This window comes from Crocodylus siamensis, unplaced genomic scaffold, assembly GCF_052110815.1.
Source record: "Crocodylus siamensis isolate JL-2025a unplaced genomic scaffold, ASM5211081v1 HiC_scaffold_34, whole genome shotgun sequence".
Taxonomy (NCBI): domain Eukaryota; kingdom Metazoa; phylum Chordata; order Crocodylia; family Crocodylidae; genus Crocodylus; species Crocodylus siamensis.
In genome coordinates, this window is record NW_028324444.1 from 16,273 (window position 1) to 34,363 (window position 18,091).

At 56.2% G+C, this 18,091-nt stretch overlaps 1 protein-coding gene and 1 pseudogene across 1 annotated transcript; both read left to right on the forward strand.

The window, feature by feature from the left end:
• The first annotated feature begins 763 nt into the window (after positions 1-763).
• LOC149851914 (uncharacterized) lies at positions 764-5,302 on the forward strand (annotated as a pseudogene).
• Positions 5,303-8,328: 3,026 nt separating this feature from the next.
• On the forward strand, positions 8,329-17,924 carry LOC149851915 (maestro heat-like repeat-containing protein family member 2B). The gene is made up of 16 exons (XM_090030232.1): positions 8,329-8,655; positions 9,691-9,813; positions 10,487-10,649; positions 11,131-11,229; positions 11,676-11,827; positions 12,306-12,449; positions 12,573-12,665; positions 13,102-13,171; positions 13,301-13,414; positions 13,829-13,902; positions 14,365-14,484; positions 15,124-15,231; positions 16,710-16,854; positions 17,302-17,342; positions 17,669-17,807; positions 17,911-17,924. Exons 3-16 carry the CDS (start codon positions 10,562-10,564, stop codon positions 17,922-17,924), a joined length of 1,401 nt encoding a protein of 466 aa, XP_089886358.1. The 5' UTR covers positions 8,329-8,655; positions 9,691-9,813; positions 10,487-10,561.
• The last annotated feature ends 167 nt before the right edge of the window (positions 17,925-18,091 follow it).

An 18,091-nucleotide genomic window follows, 5' to 3' on the forward strand; every position in this document is an offset into this window, starting at 1 on the left:
GAATGCATGCTCAGGGGCAACCAACATGGGTTCATCAGTGGCAGGTCTTGTCAGACCAACCTGGTGGCCTTTTACGATCAGGTCACCAAATCATTAGACGCAGGGCTTGCTGTGGATGTAGTCTTTTTGGACTTCCGGAAGGCTTTCAACACTGTCTCTCACCCTGTCCTCATCAAAAAGCTGGGAGACTGTGGTGTCGATGCCCACACGGTCAAATGGGTCGCCAACTGGTTGGAGGGCCGCACCCAGAGGGTGGTAGTGGATGGGTTCTTCTCGACCTGGAAGGACGTGGGCAGTGGGGTTCCGCAGGGCTCGGTCCTCGGGCCCGCACTGTTCAACATCTTCATCAGTGACTTGGATGAGGGGGTAGAAAGCACCCTGTTCAAGTTTGCTGATGACACTAAGATGTGGGGGGATGTGGGCGCACTAGAAGGGTGCAATAGGCTACAAGCTGACCTTGACAGGTTGCAACGGTGGGCGGATGAGAATAGGATGGGGTTTAACACTGATAAGTGCAAGGTGTTGCACATGGGGAGGAAGAACCGGCACCACACTTACAGGTTGGGGAACTCCCCTCTTGCCAGCACGAAAGGATTGGAAGGATATATCCGGGACAGCCGGATTATCCAAGGCTAAGATGAGAAATTTGTGTTGGATCCAATGGCCATCATTTACTTCTCATTTGTCCCCGACTAGAGACTGGCCCGAGTGTGGAACTTTTTCCACAGAGAGAATAAATTTCTTACGGGGGGATGTTTTGGTTGATCTCAGACCAGGACAAATGAATTATTTGTATGTATGGTATAATTATAAACCAATGGAGGGACGAGTGGCTTTTGAAGCTGTATGTATGGAAGATTCATGTAAAAATCCCCCGGCCTATGCCTTAGAGCCGCACAGGGAGGAAGATGAATTTGTTCCCGTTCTCCCCCCGTCCGGCGGAGTGAGAGAGTGCAGGAGAAACAGGACAGGGAAGGAGTAGGGAAAGCAGAGGAAGGTGGGGGGGGGCAGCCGGAGAAAGTGTTCCCTCACCCTTAAAAACACCAGCCAGTCGTCTTGAAACATGGTTGGGGGGTGCACCAAATACAAGCCCCATTGAGAACTTATCCGGTTCCGACGGTCACTGGAGGACATCAAGTGGTATTCACCCATACCCCGTTTGCAACCTCAGATTTGCTCAACTGGCAACGCACTACGCCGCACTTGCGGGATAATCCCGGGGCAGTGGAAAGAATGTTTTGTACAATCTTCTCCACTCATGTGCCCACTTGGGCAGATGTAAACCAGCTATTAAATATGCTCACGACTGAAGATGAGAGGCAGAAGGTGAAGGAGAAAGCAACAGCTTATTTGAGAGTCCGAAATTGGAGTCTTAATGACTGGCCAACCGCTGACCCTGATTGGGACCCTAACGTTTCGGCCCCAAAATTGGACTTGGATAGATTTCTGGAGGCTGTCTTAAATGGCATTAAAGAAGCAAGGGAGGCTACTCCGAATCGGAGTGAAGTGACTGCTTGTGTACAACGCTCAGATGAACACCTCCCTGACTTCTGCACCCAATTAACTTGTCAAATCAGAAAGCACGGCTGCCTGGATCCTGATTCAGATCATGGAAAGGCAATAATCAAAATGGTTTTCATGTCACAATGTGCTAAAAACTTTGCAAAAAGGTTCAGAGAACACCCAGACGGCATGCAAGGGAAAAGTTGACCTGAGGTAGTCAGTATCGCTACTAGAGTGTTTAACGGGAGAAAGGAAAAGAAAGAGAAGGAAAGAAGAAAGGAGAGACAAAAAGGTATGAAGGAGCAAGTGTCGCTGCTGGCTGCGGTAATGCCTGGAGCGGGGGGAAGAGGTCGTGGACGGAATAGAGGCGGATGGAACGCAAGGGGGAGAGGAGGCGCAGTGAGAGGCAGAGGACGCGGAGCTGGAAGCAAGTGTGACGGCTGTCATTGCTGTGATGAGGAAGGACGTTGGAAGAGAGAGTGCCCACTGCGTCCTGAGAAGGAGTGTAAGTCAGAGGCAGCAGGGCAGTTCGCAGAGGACAGCAAATGAAGGGAGGCGCCGCTCCCATGGGGCCCGGAGATCTATGAGGCTCGACTTGTGCAATTTAAATGTGATGCTCAGGTCCCTACTATTCCCCTTAAAATAGGGGAAGAAACTTTTAAACTGTTCGTGGATACCGGTGCTACTCATTCAGCCGTTCCCGAGGGAGCGGCCCCAAGGGGAAGTATTGAGAAATGCGTGATGGGAGTTACTGGAAAGACGGAGCAGTGTTTTATGACCAATCATTGCACAGCCACCCCGGGCCCTTTAAATATTCAGCATTCCTTTTTACTTATGAATGGGCCCGCGAACTTGCTTGGCCGAGACTTGCTGTGTAAATTGCACGCTCAAACTTTCTGTAATCCGGATGGCGTTCTTCTACAGTTCCCATTAGAAAAAGCCTACTTGTTGCCGGAGTTGAAGGTTCAAAAAGCTGACAAACATCCCTGTAAAAGTACAAAACGAAGTTAACCCTATAGTGTGAGGAAGAAAACATGCAGTGGGACTAGTAAAATCAGCTTCCCCTTTAAACCCGACAGTGAAAAGTAATCAACCTCCGCCCGCTCAGAGACAGTATCCTTTGAAACCTGAAGCCATTCAGGGGCTGGAGCCTCTCATACAAGATTTCCAAAAAAAAGGCAATCCTGGTGCCCTGCGTCTCCCCTTGCAATACCCCTATCCTGGCTATTAAGAAGCGTCGGCCTGGGCCAGATGGTAAACCGGTGTGTCAAATGGTTCAGGACCTAAGACTAATTAATCAATATGTGATCCCAGAACATCCTGTAGTGCCAAACCCTAGCACTATATTGGCAATGGTGCCCCCAGATGCAAAATGGTTTACCTGCCTGGATCTGGCAAATGCCTTCTTTTCCGTACCGGTCGCCCCAGAGAAACAGTACCTTTTTGCATTCACCTGGGGAATACCAGGCGCAGCCGGGCAAAGCGGGGAGAGACAGAAAACTCTGCCCCCAGGGCAACTCACGTGGACTAGAACGCCACAAGGATATGTGGAGGCCCCGGGAGTGTTTGCTAGGATTTTAGCAAAAAATCTAAAAAATGTCCAGTTACCCCGTGGCTCTACCTTGGTAACTTATGTGGATGATATACTAGTAGCATCAAATACACGGGAAAATAATGAGATTGAGCAGATAAATGGAATCAATCAGCTGGCAATGAAGGGACACAAGGTTAACCCTAATAAATTGCAATGGGCTAGACAAGAAGTGAAGTATCCAGGATGCACTCTAGGACCTGGAACTCGCCGCTTAGACCCCAAGCGAGTAAAGGCAATTTTGGATATTCCTCTTCCCCTAACTAAACGAGGAATGAGAGGTTTTACTGGCATAACTGGATGTTGTCCTTCATGGATAGTGGCTGCTGGTAAATTATTGAAACCTTTACATGAGTTAACTAAAGATAGGGCAGAGAAACCTTTACATGCAAATGCCGAGCAGTTAAAAGTCTTTAAGGCACTCAAGGAGTCCCTTGTTCAGGCCCCTGCCCTGGGGCTCCCTAATTACAACAAGCCCTTTGACTTACATGTACATGAATCTAAAGGAGTGGTGTGCGGAGTATTAACACAATTGTTTGGAAACTCCCCTCCAGCTGTTGCTTACTTGTCAGGACAATTAGACCCCGTAGCTCGAGGCCATCCAGGCTCTCTAAGAAAGGTTGCAGCGGCTGCTCTAATTGTAGAAAAAGCTCAAGAAATAGTTCTAGGACATCCCCTCACAGTGCATACGCCTCATGCTGTGGCTAGCTTGTTCAATTCACAACAGCATAAACATCTAACAAACCGACGATTGTCAAAATATGAAATTGCTCTCCTGATGACACATGGGGTAACCCTCACACAATGTGCCACGTTAAACCCAGCCTCTTTGATGCCTCAGGAGGAAGGTAGTGGATATGTGCATGATTGTCTGCAGGTCTTAGACTTAATTTCCACTCCTCGCCCTGACCTGACTGAAGTTCCCCTCCAAAACCCCAAAATGGAGTTCTTTGTTCGCAAAGCCATCAACTACTCTGGATACGCGGTTACTAAGAGCGAGACTGTATTAATAGGGGAGGCTCTCTCACCCGGAGCGCGTGCCCAAGCAGCAGAATTGAAAGCCCTGACTGCAGCCTGTCTCTATGCTAAAGGAAAAAGAGTCAATATTTATACAGATTCGAAATATGTTTTTGGAGTGTGCCACGCCACGGGTGCCATTTGGAAGGAACGAGGTTTCATTACCTCATCTGCAGCTCAGATTGCCCACGGAAAAGAAATTGCTGAACTGCTCCAGGCTATTCAGGCTCCTAAGGAGATTGCAGGGATACACCGCAAAGCTCATACCGAGCAAACGGATCCTGTCGCAATGGGAAATAGCTTGGCCGACAGGGCGGCCAAGGCGGCAGCCCTGCAAAAAGCTCAACTACATTTAATTTCCCCCCTAGCTCAATGGCAACTACAAGCTTCAAATACTGAAAAGGCAACATGGGAAAAGTGGGGAGCACAACCTAATCCCGTGGGAATCTGGGCATGTGACGGTCGTCCTATTCTACCTAGAAGCAGTCGGCATGAGGTGCTACACAAGGTTCACAATAACACCCGTCTGGGAGCGAATAAAATGGTTCAAGTCATTCTTAGGCAGTTTGCATCTCCTGGATTAAGTGAAAGGGCCAGGAGAGGGGTAGACAGTTGTATTCTGTGTCAGCAATGTAACCCTAAAGAAACACGCCGACAGGCGCCACCTGGTGGGCGCAGATGGGCTCATAGGCCCATGCAGCATATTCAAATTGATTTCAGCGAGTTACCCCCCTCAGAAGAGTAAAAACATTTGTTGGTAATTGTAGATCAACTTTTGGGATGGGTAGAAGCCTTCCCCACTACCCAAGCCACTGCTAAAGCAGTTTGCAAAGTGCGTCTTAATGAAATTATGCCAAGATTTGGCCCTCCTGAAAAAATTAATTCTAACCAGGAAACGCATTTTACAGCAAAAATTTGGAAAGAACTTACTGAGGCGGTTGGGACAAAATGGGTTTTTCATCCCCCCCGGCACCCTCACAGCTCAGGCAGGTGGAGCGCATCAACGGACCTCTAAAAGCCACCCTGACTAAGCTGTGTAAAAAACTCAAAGTAAAATGCACTCAAGTTCTTCCTTTGGCTTTGTATATTGTTCAGACCACTCTGAACTCTAGGACTAGGTTAGCACCCTCTGAGACACTTTTTAAACATGTACCCCCTTCCTTTACTACTTTGATTTCAATACCTAGTGACACTGAGCTGACTTGTGAAACAAAGGCTTATGTAAAAGCCTTGCACCTGTGCAGTATGAGATCTTTGAGAAATAGGTGTCTGTGCAGCCACCAAGACAAGAGGACCCCGATGCAGCGGGGCCTGTGCAGCACCCAGCACGGAAGGGGCCTTGTCTTAGACAGCGTCGATTCACTGCCTGGGGTAATTAGGCCCTGTCTCAGCCAGGCCATTGAGGTGTGACTGTCAATGCCAATAACAATTCTCCTGTTTCTCGGTGAGGAGGATCTCTATGTGGTGTTAGTAGATTGGGGGAGAAGGGCCATTGAGATATTGATGGGGGGAGTAGGTAATGGGAGGGAGAATTGGGGCAGACCCAGGGGCTGTGTGGTGGGACGGTTGCATCCCTGACTCCGGTCACTGTGTCCACCCATCTCCACTGCAGGAGGACCGAGTGGATCTGAAGGAGCCATGTCCCCAAGGGGACCCCATGCAACGAGGTATTTAGCAGAATTCACACATTTCTTGGACTCTGACAGGGCCGCACCACGAGCACTTTTGCTTTGGCCTCAAACTTGTAACCCTGGGGCTGTCTACCCTGGGGAAAGGGGGCAGCGTGTGTCTCTGCACATAGCACGGACATGGAGGGGAGGAGAGCTGCTCGCCGCAGGGGGCTCTGGCAGGGAGCAGGACTTTCCGGAGCAGGGACCAGCCATGGCTCTGTGTTGCCAGTGTGAAGGAGAGCTGATGTCCTTTGAGCCCCCTGTGCTCCTGCTGAAATCACCGCAGGCCAAGGTTTACGCTGGGGCGTTGTACTGAGGGTGCCTTTGATTCAATGTGCACAGCGTGCTTTAATGCATTGCTACCTGCCTTCGACAGCTCGATTTCTGCTATTCACCGCTTTCGGATGTCGACTGTTTGGTAAATAATGAGCCGTGTCAATAGTTGGACTGTGTGCACTGCAGTGCGTGGGAAACCACAAGGCAGCACGCCACGGAGAGGTGGCCCAGCCGTAGGGGCCGGCAGGTTGACCGAGGCTCTTTGATGCCCCAGGACCTCAAATCCGGACGTGGCCGCGGGTAGCACCGTGGTAAGGGTTACATTAGCATTTACTTTCCAAGGGGTTCAATGTACTTGGGTGACAGACAAGATCATCCCAACTAGATCATCCCAGCCAAAGCTTTGTCAAGCTGGGTCTTACAAACCTCCAAGGATGGAGCTGCCACCATCTCTGGGGAACCTGTTCCCGTGTATTACTGCTGTCCTGGTGAGAAAAGTCTTCCTAATCTCTAACCTAAACTTCTCTTGCTGCATGTTGAGCCCGTTGCTGCTTGTCCTGTCCCCTGCCACCACTGAGAAGAGCCCAGCTCCATCTCCTCTCGAGCCCCAATTCAGGGAGTAGAAAGCTGCTATCAAATCCCCTCGGTCTCCTCTTCTCCAGACTAAAGAAGCCCATTTCCCTCAGTCTTTCCTCCAAAGTCACGTCTCCCAGTCACGCTAAAGAACGACACTGAATCGTTCAGACGCGCTGTGCGCCTCGGCCATGACGTGTAAATGTAAATTCAACACGAAGCGTGCCAAACCTCAGTCTGGACAAGACGGTGGCAACCCAGACCATAGCGTCTGAGGGCTTCAACGAGCCGTTTTTGGACAATAAGACGACAAACCAAAGGAGGCCAAGCAAGTAGCAACCCCGAGGAAGCCTCTCCCAGTCTCGCCCTGTTTTTATTCCTTACAAATCTAACCATGGGCAGACTGAAATACTAACGCAGCGCTGGAAGGTACCGCGCTGCCCGAGAAGACAGAAACACTCCCAGGCGAGCTCAGGGACGGGGCATATCCTACATTAAAACAAGCTGAGCCTCCTCGGGGGATCCCTGCATATGGCGCCTTATGCAGCCAGGTGCGAGCTGACACGATACGCAGGTCCTCATTGGTCAGCAGCCCTCTATGACGTCAGACAGAGTCACCCGGTAGTCATGGTGGTGCTTACATCACAAAGGCCGTTGGCTCACCTCTTCGCCGCGTCCTGGACCTGGCGCTTGAGTGGCTCCGGACGCCTTCCAGGTAGGAGCTGCTCAGCGAGCGAGAGACGGAAAGCTTGTTGAAGCCATTTTCGAGTCATGGAAGACATGGACCTGAGCCTGCGCGGCAGCGGTAAGATGCCCGGGGTGTTCTCCGCGCCTCGTAGAGGCCGAGCAGCTCGAAGCAGCTTTTTGAGAGCCTGATTTTCAGTGTGACTTGGGGGCCTGGACTGTAGCCAGGTGGGGGTCAAGCCCGATCTTCAGAGGTGGTGTCAGGAGTTCGGGGCGAGGCGTCCTTCCCCCCCGGGGTGTTTCTGACCCCGTCCCCCTTGGCGCCAGGTGTGTGGTGCGAGGTGTCTCTATGCACGTGACCCGCGCTGCAGCACTCGGGCAGCCGGTGGGTGCTCTGATTAGTCCCCGTTGGAGCAGCCCTAATTAATCGGGTCTTCCCTGCATGCTAATTACAACGCTGCGGCGTTGCCTCACCAGCACGTGTATTAACCCCCACCCCTCTGCATTGTAAAAAGGGTGTGGGGGTCCTTTCACTGAAGCTCATTGATTGAAAAGGCTCTGGTGGGCGTTTTAAAATGTGGAGGACTTAATACCTGTGACGATGAGCCCTTTTCATCCGAGTGACGGTTGAGGAACCCCTCTCATTTAAACAGCCCCTCCGCACCCCCAGAACGTGTATAGGCAGCTTAACTTTGGACAACTTTGGCCCGAAGCAATCAGTGTGCGTGATCCCAATTCTCCAACTCATTGCCAAGGAGAAAAGAATTGCCTTTGCCTACGTGACTGTCTTTATTTTCCTGAAAACAAATGTCACCGTCATTTCCCCTTTCAACGGCCTGGGTCATTTTGCAAGCAAATCTTCTAGCAGAAGAGAGCCGGAAGAGGAGCAAGGGGAAGACGCATCTTCCTCTCCCTGACCAGGTCCCTCTGGCTGGTCCTGCCGTGGCCATCGCACACGGGGCTGATGATTATAGCTCGTGACCCTTTGGAGCTGGCCAATGCCAGAGCATCATCTCCATCCCACTGACAACCAAGGGCTTTTGGGCAGAACTTTTTAAGGAAAGTGCCTCTTGGGCCGTACCGGCTGCCACGGCCCTGGAGAGCTGTCCTGTGGGTGCTGTGCTAGGAAACCTTTCCCCTGGAGCCAGGCCACGGGGTTTGGCTCCGGCAGAGCTGCTAGCGGGGGGGAAGAAAGAGACCAATGTGACAGCAGAGTCCTTTCCCTCCATCTCAGGTTTTTCCACCGGCGATGCCTCGGCAGGGAGAGGGTCGGCCCAGGCACCGGGCGTGGAGCTGGCCATTGCTGTGAGCTTTCTGCTGGCGAGACTCCAGCGGGAGGAGGTAGGGCCGTGGCTGGGGAGCACGCGGCTGCCCGAAGCGTTTCTGTCCAAGGCTGTGCAGGGGGCCGACTCAAACTGGCCCTTGCCCCTCTGCTGCGTCTTTTCCAGTCCTTCTCCCCCAATACAAGGGCCCAATACAAGGTGCCCTCGTTCTATTGTGATGTCACTATGACATCAGGGCACGCTGACACGGGCATCATCTCCCCGCTCCCAGTGGATGGTAGATGTGGTATAAGCCACGTTCAGACAAGCCCTCACCCTGCAGATAATGCCGTGAGCCTCTTGAGCGTCTTCCTCCAAGTAGCGCGCAGCATTGAGCTGACACGAAATAGAGTTTCCCAGCAGCCTCGGGAGCCTGGAAAGCCTCAGCCTTGTGGCCCAGGAGGTGAAGTGAGGTGCCCGTGGCCCACGGCAAGTCAGGAAAAGACCTGGGCATGCAGCCAAGGGTGCTGAGTCTCTGTCTAGACCCCGGGAGCGCTCCTTCCCCACCTCATGCGCGCTCATCCACGTGGGACCCCACTGTGTCAGGGCCACGTGGCACACAAGTATTTCCACTCTTTTCTTCATTCAGCAACACACCCCATCTCACAATGGTTTTTGGTAGCATTTTGCTTGGCAACCCAATGCTAAATTTGCTGCTTGGGGTCACCTGGCAGCCCCTTCTCACTGCCCAAGTGTCCCCCTGTCTGAAGGAAACGTCTCAGTCACTGCCACCTCCCCAGTGCACCCGGGGGACGGTGCCTGTGATGCGTCTGCCTGCTTTTCTGATTCTATTTCTGTGTCTCCGGCCACCCTGTTGCATCCTGCCCTCCCAGTGCCTGACACTCCTCCCTTGCTAGTGCCAGCTGTCAACATCTGCATGCCAGGGCCAACCCAAGACACCCAGGGTTGGGTAGTGGCCAGGGATCAAGTTCCCCATCAGAGCTGCTGTGATCCTGGGGAGCTGATCTTCGACACGAGAGTCCTGCATGGTCTGGCACTGGTCCCAAAGGAAAGCTGACCCCCTTCCTGCTTCTCTTTCTTGGTGTGTTCCCAGGAGACGAGAGCCACCGTTTACTCCAGCCTGGAGGAAGTCTTGCAGGGGGACATCAAGGGCCTGGATAGGAGCCTTGTCTGCAGGATCATTCACTTGGCCTCCAAAGACTTGAGGGAGACCCAGGTGAGTGAGCTCGGCCCAGGTTCTCCACGCAAAGCCTTAGTCTCTGCCCAGTTTGTGGGGCCCGGTGCAGGTGGAGCCTACGGTGCGTCTCCTGCACGGACCCTGCTTAGAGGCTGCAGCCTCGCTCAAGACCCATCTCCTCCAGATGTTTCTGGAGAGCAGGGACGGGATCCAGCCCAGTGCTGAGCTCCCCTGAAACCTGGGGCAGCTCCGGTGCTGGGACAGACCAGAGCGCATAGGTGCTTTACTGGGGGCAGCACCGGCATTGCCCAAGACGTTTCCTGGTCCGTGCTGGAGCTGAGCGCTACAGCCCGGGGGAATTCTGCAGTTGAGCAGCCAACTAGGGCCGAAATATCGTCCATCCCAGTGTTTCCACTGGCGTTCATGGGTGAGGGAGCTCATGCAAGGACTTCTTAGGGGGATTTGGTGAATTCAGGAGCAGCTATGACGGTGTGTGGCTGGTAGGTGGTGGGGGAGGCAGCGTGCTCGGAGCCAAGGGCTACCCAAGGATGACAGGGACTTGAGGGAGTGGGCGGACGCGGGGCCACTGGATCCTGAGGCTAATGCACCGCTCCCCTTCTCTTTCGGAGGAGGGAACTTGATCCCCAGCCTGACTTGCGGCGGCATCAAGTGTGCGTCGGGCGCCTGCTCCGGTTTTCTTTTTTTATTCCAGAAAGAAACTGATGAGCTGCAGCTGGCTGCAGGAAAAACCCTCGTGACGCTTGCCGGCACCTTTTACAAGGAGGTGATGTATGAGCTGCAGAGTCACGTGGGCATCATGGAGCTCCCACCCCTGTTCATCCTGCTGACGCTGGGCAGCCTGGCCTCAGCCTACGGTACAGCATCGCTCCCCTGCTTCTGGGCTCTGACCGGGATTTGGGAGGGAGGGGACGAATACCACCTCTGCCCAATGGGGCCACCACAACTGAGCTGGATTTGGGGCCCAAGGAGTCTGGCTCCTGGCTCTCAGGTGACGGCACTAACTCCCGTCACGGCTGGAAGGGCATTCGGGATGGGAAGGAGTGGAGACCAGTGGGGCAGGAGCCCTGCCATTTCCCAACATGCCCCTCCACCCTCTGCTCCTCTCCTGCATCTGGGCATGGCCGGGGCAGTAGACGCGGGATTGCCCTATGCGGGGGGGGGCCGCTGTGGGGTTTCTTGGACCTCCTCAAAGGCCCCGTGTGCTGCTCACCCGGCACGGCCTGGCTGGGGATGCCACGGCAGGCAGCCCAGCCCAGCCACGGTGCTGAGTGTGAGGGGTGAAGGTGGACAGGGACGTCTCCAACGGCACAATGTGTCCTGCCGTCCCTTCTGCAGCACTGAGGTCTGAGCCCTTTCTTGTGCTGACGCTCAGCAAACTGCGCTACGTGCTGCGGCTGGTGGAGACCAGCCAGATGAAGCGGGCAATGTGTGGAGGTGAGTGCCAGCCCCACCCGCAGGTGCCCCAGTGCCCCCAGGGCCTAACCCCGAGCCTGGGCCCCACTGGAGGGTGTCACACTGGTCAGGGGGCCTCCACTGCACCCCGTGGGCCTGATCCGACCCCTCGCGGAGAGCGGTCGCCTCCCCGGGCTGCTGGGAAGCGCTGAGCAGTGAGCAGGATCGGGCCCTTTATGGCTCTCGCAGAGGATTTCCCGGGAGCCGTCACCCAGGCCCTGAAGCTCTTGGACCAGGGGCAAATGGAGCGGCTTGAATCCTAGCTGGAGTCCCTGGTGTCTGCTCTACCTGTCCCAATTTCTCCATCTGCCCCGAGCCACGCGGGGGCTGCCGGGCCATTGCCATGACCGCCAGGCCTGCGTGTCCTGCTGCTACCTTCTCGCTCCGACGTTGCCCTGCAAACGCCTCGTCTTTCCCCCCCTCTGCAGTGGTGCAAGGCTTTGCTCACGCTGCCAACATGAAGTTTCGGCTCAGGGACGAGGTCCTGTTCCCCATCTATCGTGCGGCCAACTACTGTTCCCACGTGCTCCCTTTTTTCAATGTCATGAGCAGCAGCTGGCTGAGCAGCGAGGACCCAGAGGTGAGGGCTGCTGCCTTTCTAAACCTGCAGCACAACTGTCACGCGTCACTGTGTGTGCATGTCTGTGCAGTTGTGGCAGGGAAGACCCCGTCTGCGGGGTCGATATCACGCGTGTGAGAATCTGCTTGCCCGCAGGCAGCACGCAGTGTGTGCGCTAATGGGTGGCAGCGAGCACTGGGGTAGGGGCAGGGCCTTCCAGGCGTGTCTCTTTTGGTGCCCGGGGGGTGGCAGCAAGGAGTTTGGTCCCTCTGCACATGAACCGGGGCACATCCGCAGGTGGGATCCTTGAGCCAGCCCCAGGGCCATGTTGCACAGCCCTCCCGGCTGCCGCGGGTGGGGACATGCAGACAGGGCTGGTGCAACGATGAGCCGAGGGCGCTGCTGTCCTGAAAGGAGGAAAGCTGTGCCTCTTGCTCATCCAGAGCAACCTGCCAGCAAGTCTGTGCGAGGGACTCAGTCCTGCCTTCCCTCTCTGCAGCTGCAGCAGGCTGCGGTCCAGGCCCTGGGACCCGCTATGGGTCTCTTTCTGCATCACGAGGGGCAACACGAGACTGTTTTTGAGAGGCTCCCCTGTCTCCTGCAGCAGTACGGGGCAGGGGTCGACAACCTTCATGTCACCGTGGTGAGATACTGCCTGGGAAAGCAGCCCTGGCCCATGCTTGTCTGCGCGGGTATGGGTGGGTGCGAGGAGAGGTCCTTGGCTGTCCTCGCTGACCCCCCCTGTGACGGTCACCTTGTGTTGCAGAGTCTGAGCCGGGTCTTGGAGGTGGCCTATGATTTTCGGGTCCCGCTCCCTGATGGGCAACTCGAGAACATCTGCCTCGCCCTGCACGACCAGGTAAGGGAAGGCCGGTCCTGTACCGCTCATCCTGGGGCCCAGCAGGGAACCAGATAGACCCAGCTGACGGCCGTGCAAAGCTCTGCCGCCCTCTGCTTGCCCAAGAAGAAGAAAACAGGCTGTGGCCTCCTAGTCTCCCCTCAGGCCAGTTCAACTGCTAGGGCAGGTCCATGCGAGTCGGACCCAGAACGATCCCCCCGTGGCACGAGTCCAGCCAAGAGCAGCCGTGCTGCTAAAGGGACTTGGAGGCAGGGATCCCCTCTGCTTTATGGTCTGGACCGTTGCGCTCTTGGCTCTTGCTGTGGTGGCAGTGATGTCTCCTTGGGCTCAGGAAGACTCTGGTGCAAGCCATGGAAAGTGGGACTTGCGGCTCCATGCCACGCTTTCCCCTGCACCCAGATGGGACTGTGGAGCATCCCTTCCCTTCCTCCCACAGGTGTGTGATCACGCGCAGGTGCCGAGACCAGAGAACCACGCCAAGGTGTTGTACTGTCTCGGTCTGCTCGGTAAGGAGAAGAGAGTCCAGGTGCCACGGGGGTTTCCTTCCAACCTCCCTGCCCCGGGCCCAACCCTGGGCGGGGGAGCGGGAACGAGGAGCGCTGAGCTCACCGAGGTTGTGCCCTTCTCCCCTGCAGCCGGTCTCTCCCCAGACCAGTTTGTTTCCCTTGTGGGCTCCTGGCTCCAGGCTGACAAGGAGGCAAGCCGTGTGGCGTCCCTCTCCATCTTCAGCGGCATCCTTGCTGCTGACCGTGAGTATGGCCAGAGCAAACGTCTTGGCCGCCGTCTCGGCCGACCCTTCAGGCCCCGCGTTAGGACTGGCCAGGACTAATAACCCGCCCCGCTCTAGCGGCACTCAGGAGCCCTGGCTGCGGAGAGCTAGAGCCAGACCTCCGGCCTCTGCGGCTCGGTCCCAGAGGGCCAGGAGCACCCCGAGTCGCGCAGGCGTGCTGGGGCCAAATCCTGCTCGGACACCTTTCCTGGCCGCACTCCCAAGTCAAGAGGTTTAAGGAAACCCTTGTTATGGCCCGAGAGACCTTCCCCGGTTGCAGAGTAGAGACAGGGGCCGTGCGGGTGGCCACAAGCAGGTCTTCGGAAAGCGGGGTGCCTCTGGCTGTGGAGGTGAGCGCCCACAACAAGCCCTCACCGTGCCCTTCTCCTTCCAGTGCCAGAGATGCGGGAGAAAACAGGTGAAATCGTGCAGGCCGCGAGGGGCGTGCTCGGCGAAGAGAGCACCGAGGTGAGGCGACGTGTGAGCGGTGGCTGTGCCGGGGATGGCACGTGGACCTGGCGCCATGTTCCCAGCCCAGACCCTTGGGTCTCGTGTAGGGAAAACCTTTCCTCCCTCCCAGCGTGCTCAGGGCAGGCAGCGCAGGGAGTCTGCCCCTCCGCGTCCGTGGCCGGGGAGAGTCGGGGGCCGGGGAAGTGTTATCCCTCACATTGCCGGTGGGTGGGGAGGGGATCTGCTTTCCCTCTGCAGCCAACATGGGGCCACCGAGTGTCGAGGACACATTGCTGTCTGGCCTATGTGCATGGGCCCCTCTGTATAAACCCCAGAAGTCAGATTGGAGGCCCGAGGACCCTCCTGCCTCCCTGCCACCCTGTCCTAGGGCCGAGGGAGGGTTCGTGCCATGGCCGGCCCGCTCCACCACGTGGGCACAAGGGCGGTCCTCATTCCCGCCTGTCCTCTCCTCCCTCCCAGGTGAAGAAGGCCGTCCTCCATTTCAGCAGGACGCTGCTCAACGTGCAGGGCCTGGGGGAGTGGGCCTGGGAGCTGGTGGCCTATATTGTCAAGCAGGCCAGCTTGTCTAGCAGCCAAACGGTAAGAGAAATGCAGGGTGGAGACTTGGTGCTGATGTCCGAGCAGGGTGAAGCCTGGCACTGGCTGGAGCAGGAGCACGGGGCGCCCCGGGCAGCCAGGCAGAGTCACTTGAACCAGGGCCAGACCAGCGCCACTGCGACAGGTGTAAGGGAGCGCTGCTGATGGCAGTGGAGCTACGCCGGGTTTTCCCCAGAGTCGGCAAGACCGGACTCTGACCTGGACTCTCTGCATCTCCTGGGGGGCTGAGATTTCCCCCTTCAGGCCCTGAGGAGTGAGGGGAAACCCTGACCACACGCTGTGTCTGGGAAACGGCCTTGAGACCAGAAATGCTCTCGTGTAAAGACAGACTCCCGAGGACGTGTCTCGGCGCCCAGGACCGAGCTCGCCAGTGACAGAGTCACGTTGAGGGGACGCGGAGGGTTGAGCTGGCTGGGCCCCCGGGGCAGACGGAGCGGGGGGTGACGCCTGCACATCGGCGTGCACTGCGCTGCATGTGAAGGGTTTTCTGGGGAGGACGAGGGAGGGAGGACGTGGCAGTTGTCAAGACATAACTCAAGCTGGCTGCAGAAGAGATGGAGACTGAGTGTCCAGCCAGCATCTCTTCACTACTCCTGAGCTTTCTCTCTGTCTCTTGTGCAGACGTCCAAAAACCTTTGCAGTCCGGATGCTGAGGAGGAGCACAGCATCCGAGCCACCTGTGTAGAGATCCTGGAAAATGTGGATGTGTCAGTCCATGGCATGAGCCAAGTAGGTGACCAGCTGGTGCCCTGGCATTATTTCATAGATTTCATAGACATTAGGGCTGGAAGGGACCTCAGAAGATCATTGAGTCCAGCCCCCAGCCCAAAGGGCAGGAAGTCAGCAGGGATTCTAGCATCCCAGCAAGATAAGCATCCAATTTGCTCTTGAAGGTGTTCAGTGTAGGTGCTTGAACCACCTCCCATGGCAGGCTGTTCCAGACCTTGGGGGCTCAGACAGTAAAGAAATTCTTCCTTCTGTCCAGCCAGAAACGGTCTTGCAGGAGTTTGTGACTGTTCAACCTCGTCATCCCTTGGGGCGCTCTGGTGAACATACGTTCCCCCAGATCCTGGTGGTCACCCCGATAAACTTACAGGTGGCCACTAGGTCACCCCTGAGCCTGCCCTTTTCCCGGCTAAAAAGCCCCGTGGCTCTCGGCCTGTCGTCGTAAGGTCTGTTTTCCTGATCTCTGATCACACGCGTGGCCCTTCTCTGGACTCTCTCAAGCCTCTCCACATCCTTTTTGAATTGTGGAGCCCAAAACTGGACGCAGTACTCCAGCTGCGGCCTCACCAAGGCCGAGTACAAGGGGAGAATGATGTGCCGGGATTGGCTTGAGAAGCATCTATGGATGCAAGCCAGCATTTTGCTCGCTCTAGTAGCCGCAGCATCGCATCGCAGGCTTATGTTCATCTTGTGGTCAATCATGGCGCCCGAGTCTCTTTCTTCCATAGTGCTAGCCAGCGTAGCACTGCCAAGCCTATAAGGATGCTGCAGGTTTTTTCTCCCAAGGTGGAGAACCTTGCATTATTCGGTGTTAAACACCATCAGGTTCTCGTCCGCCCATTTGCTGAGCCTGTCAAGGTCAGCCTGGATCACCCGTCCGTCTTCTGGTGTGGATGCTTTGCCCCAACGTTTGGTGTCATTGGCGAACTTGGCCAGTCCGCTCCTGACTCCAATGTTCACATCATTAATGAAGATGTTGAACAATATGGGTCCCAGGACAGAGCCTTGGCGGACCCCACTGGTCACAGGGCACCACGATGAGTGACTTCCATCAATTCCTACCCTCTGGGTCTGACCACGGAGACAATTCCCCAGCCAGCCAGCGGATCGTGGTGGAGCCAAGGCCACAACTGGCCAGTTTCGCCAAGAGGTGACCATGGGATACCAGATCAAAGGCTTCTTTGAAGTCAAGATATAGGACATCAATCTCTTCTCCCTTCTCCAGGTGATAGCTCACCTGGTCATAGAAGGAAATGAGATTGGTCAAGCAAGACCTAGCCGCAACAAATGTGTGCTGGCTATCCTTCAGGATGGGCTTATAGTTAGCCGGATCCACTTTCCTGCCTTTCTTGAAGATAGGCACCACATTGGCCTTCTTCCAGTCTTTGGTCGCTACACCAGAGTGCCATGAGTTAGCGAGGCATTTCCTGGGTGCAGGACAAGTGGGAGCTGAGTCGGAGCTGTCTGGCTCTTCTCTCCAGGTCTTATGGCCCCGGCTGCTGGAGTACATCGTGCCGGCTCAGTACAGCTGCACTCTGAGCCCGCTGTGCCGATGCCTCGGGGACCTGGCCGAGCAGCAGCAGTGGGAGGGAGAAGAGGCGCCTCGCACACACCCCAGCGAAGGAGGTTTGCAATCCGGATGCCTGTGGACTGAACCAGCGCAAAGGGCCTCTTGGAAGAACTTGACCTCTTGTGTCCATAATGCGAGGCCCAACGTCGGGACTTGCAGTTGGGTCATTACGACCCGGGAGGGGGAGCCAGGCAGTGTGGGTGCCCCAAACCCTGGGCTACCCCACATTTATGCTGTGCCATAGGGGACTCCCAGGGCCTTTCTGCCTCAGCTTCCCCACTCATCCAGTGCTGACTGAGCAGCGCCTGCCTCACAGAGGGGCTGGGGGTGAAAGCTTCCTGGGCAAGTTGCTCGCGATCCAGACACGGGAGGTGTCAGGGAAGTGCCAGATGTGCCCAGGTCCCAGAGCATACGTGGGCGGGCACATTGGGGATGGACGGGCTTGTAGCAGCATCACCCTGTTGCAAAGCAGTCACGCATGGCCATGGCCTTTCTCGTTCCAGCCAAACTACCCAGTGCCCAGGGGCTGCTGGCACGACTCCTGGTGAGTAGCCCTGGAAAGGTTCCTGCCAGCGGGGTGGGGAAGGGCAGTGGGGTGGGAGGCACGTGCCCGTCGCCTTGGCTGGAGGACCACGCTCTGCCTCTTCCCGCACGCAGAGCTGCCCCGTGTTGGCAGAGCTCCCTGCCCTTGGCAGAGCACAGCCAGGCTCGGCCCCTGCCTCGCAGCCTGTGGAGGGGCCAAGCACAGCACGTGGCCTGTGTCTGATGGCTGAAGGCTGTGGCCGTGTGTGCTGGAGGCCAGTTTCCCTGCTAAGGAAAGGCATGCAGCCCCGCTCCAGAGCTGAGCCCCTGCGTCTCTCTCGCTGCCAGGTGGTCGCCTCGGCCCTGGGCGACAGGAGCCGCGCGCATTGTGCGCTGCGGGGACTGTGGGCTCTGCACCGCACGATCCACCCTGCTGTTGGGGAGTGGTGGAGGATCAGCATCCCCATCCTGCTCATGACTATTGAAGGTAACGACCTTTGTTGGAGCGCGGCGATCTCTGCAGAATGGCAGGGGCGGGGGAAAGATGCCGCCGCCAGCAGCTCCCCGTGGTGCCGTTGCCCCCCCTGCAGCGCCACGTGCCTGAAAGCTTCTGCTCTTTGCAGGGGACGAACCCAGGGGCCAGACAGCATTGAGGCTGATGGGACCCAGGGGAGGGTTTGCCCGTGAAGGGCTCCACCAGAGCACCAGTGCAAATGCTGGGCACTTTGCCCTTCTGCGAATCCCAGTCCTGTCCTGAGCTGTGCTGAGCAT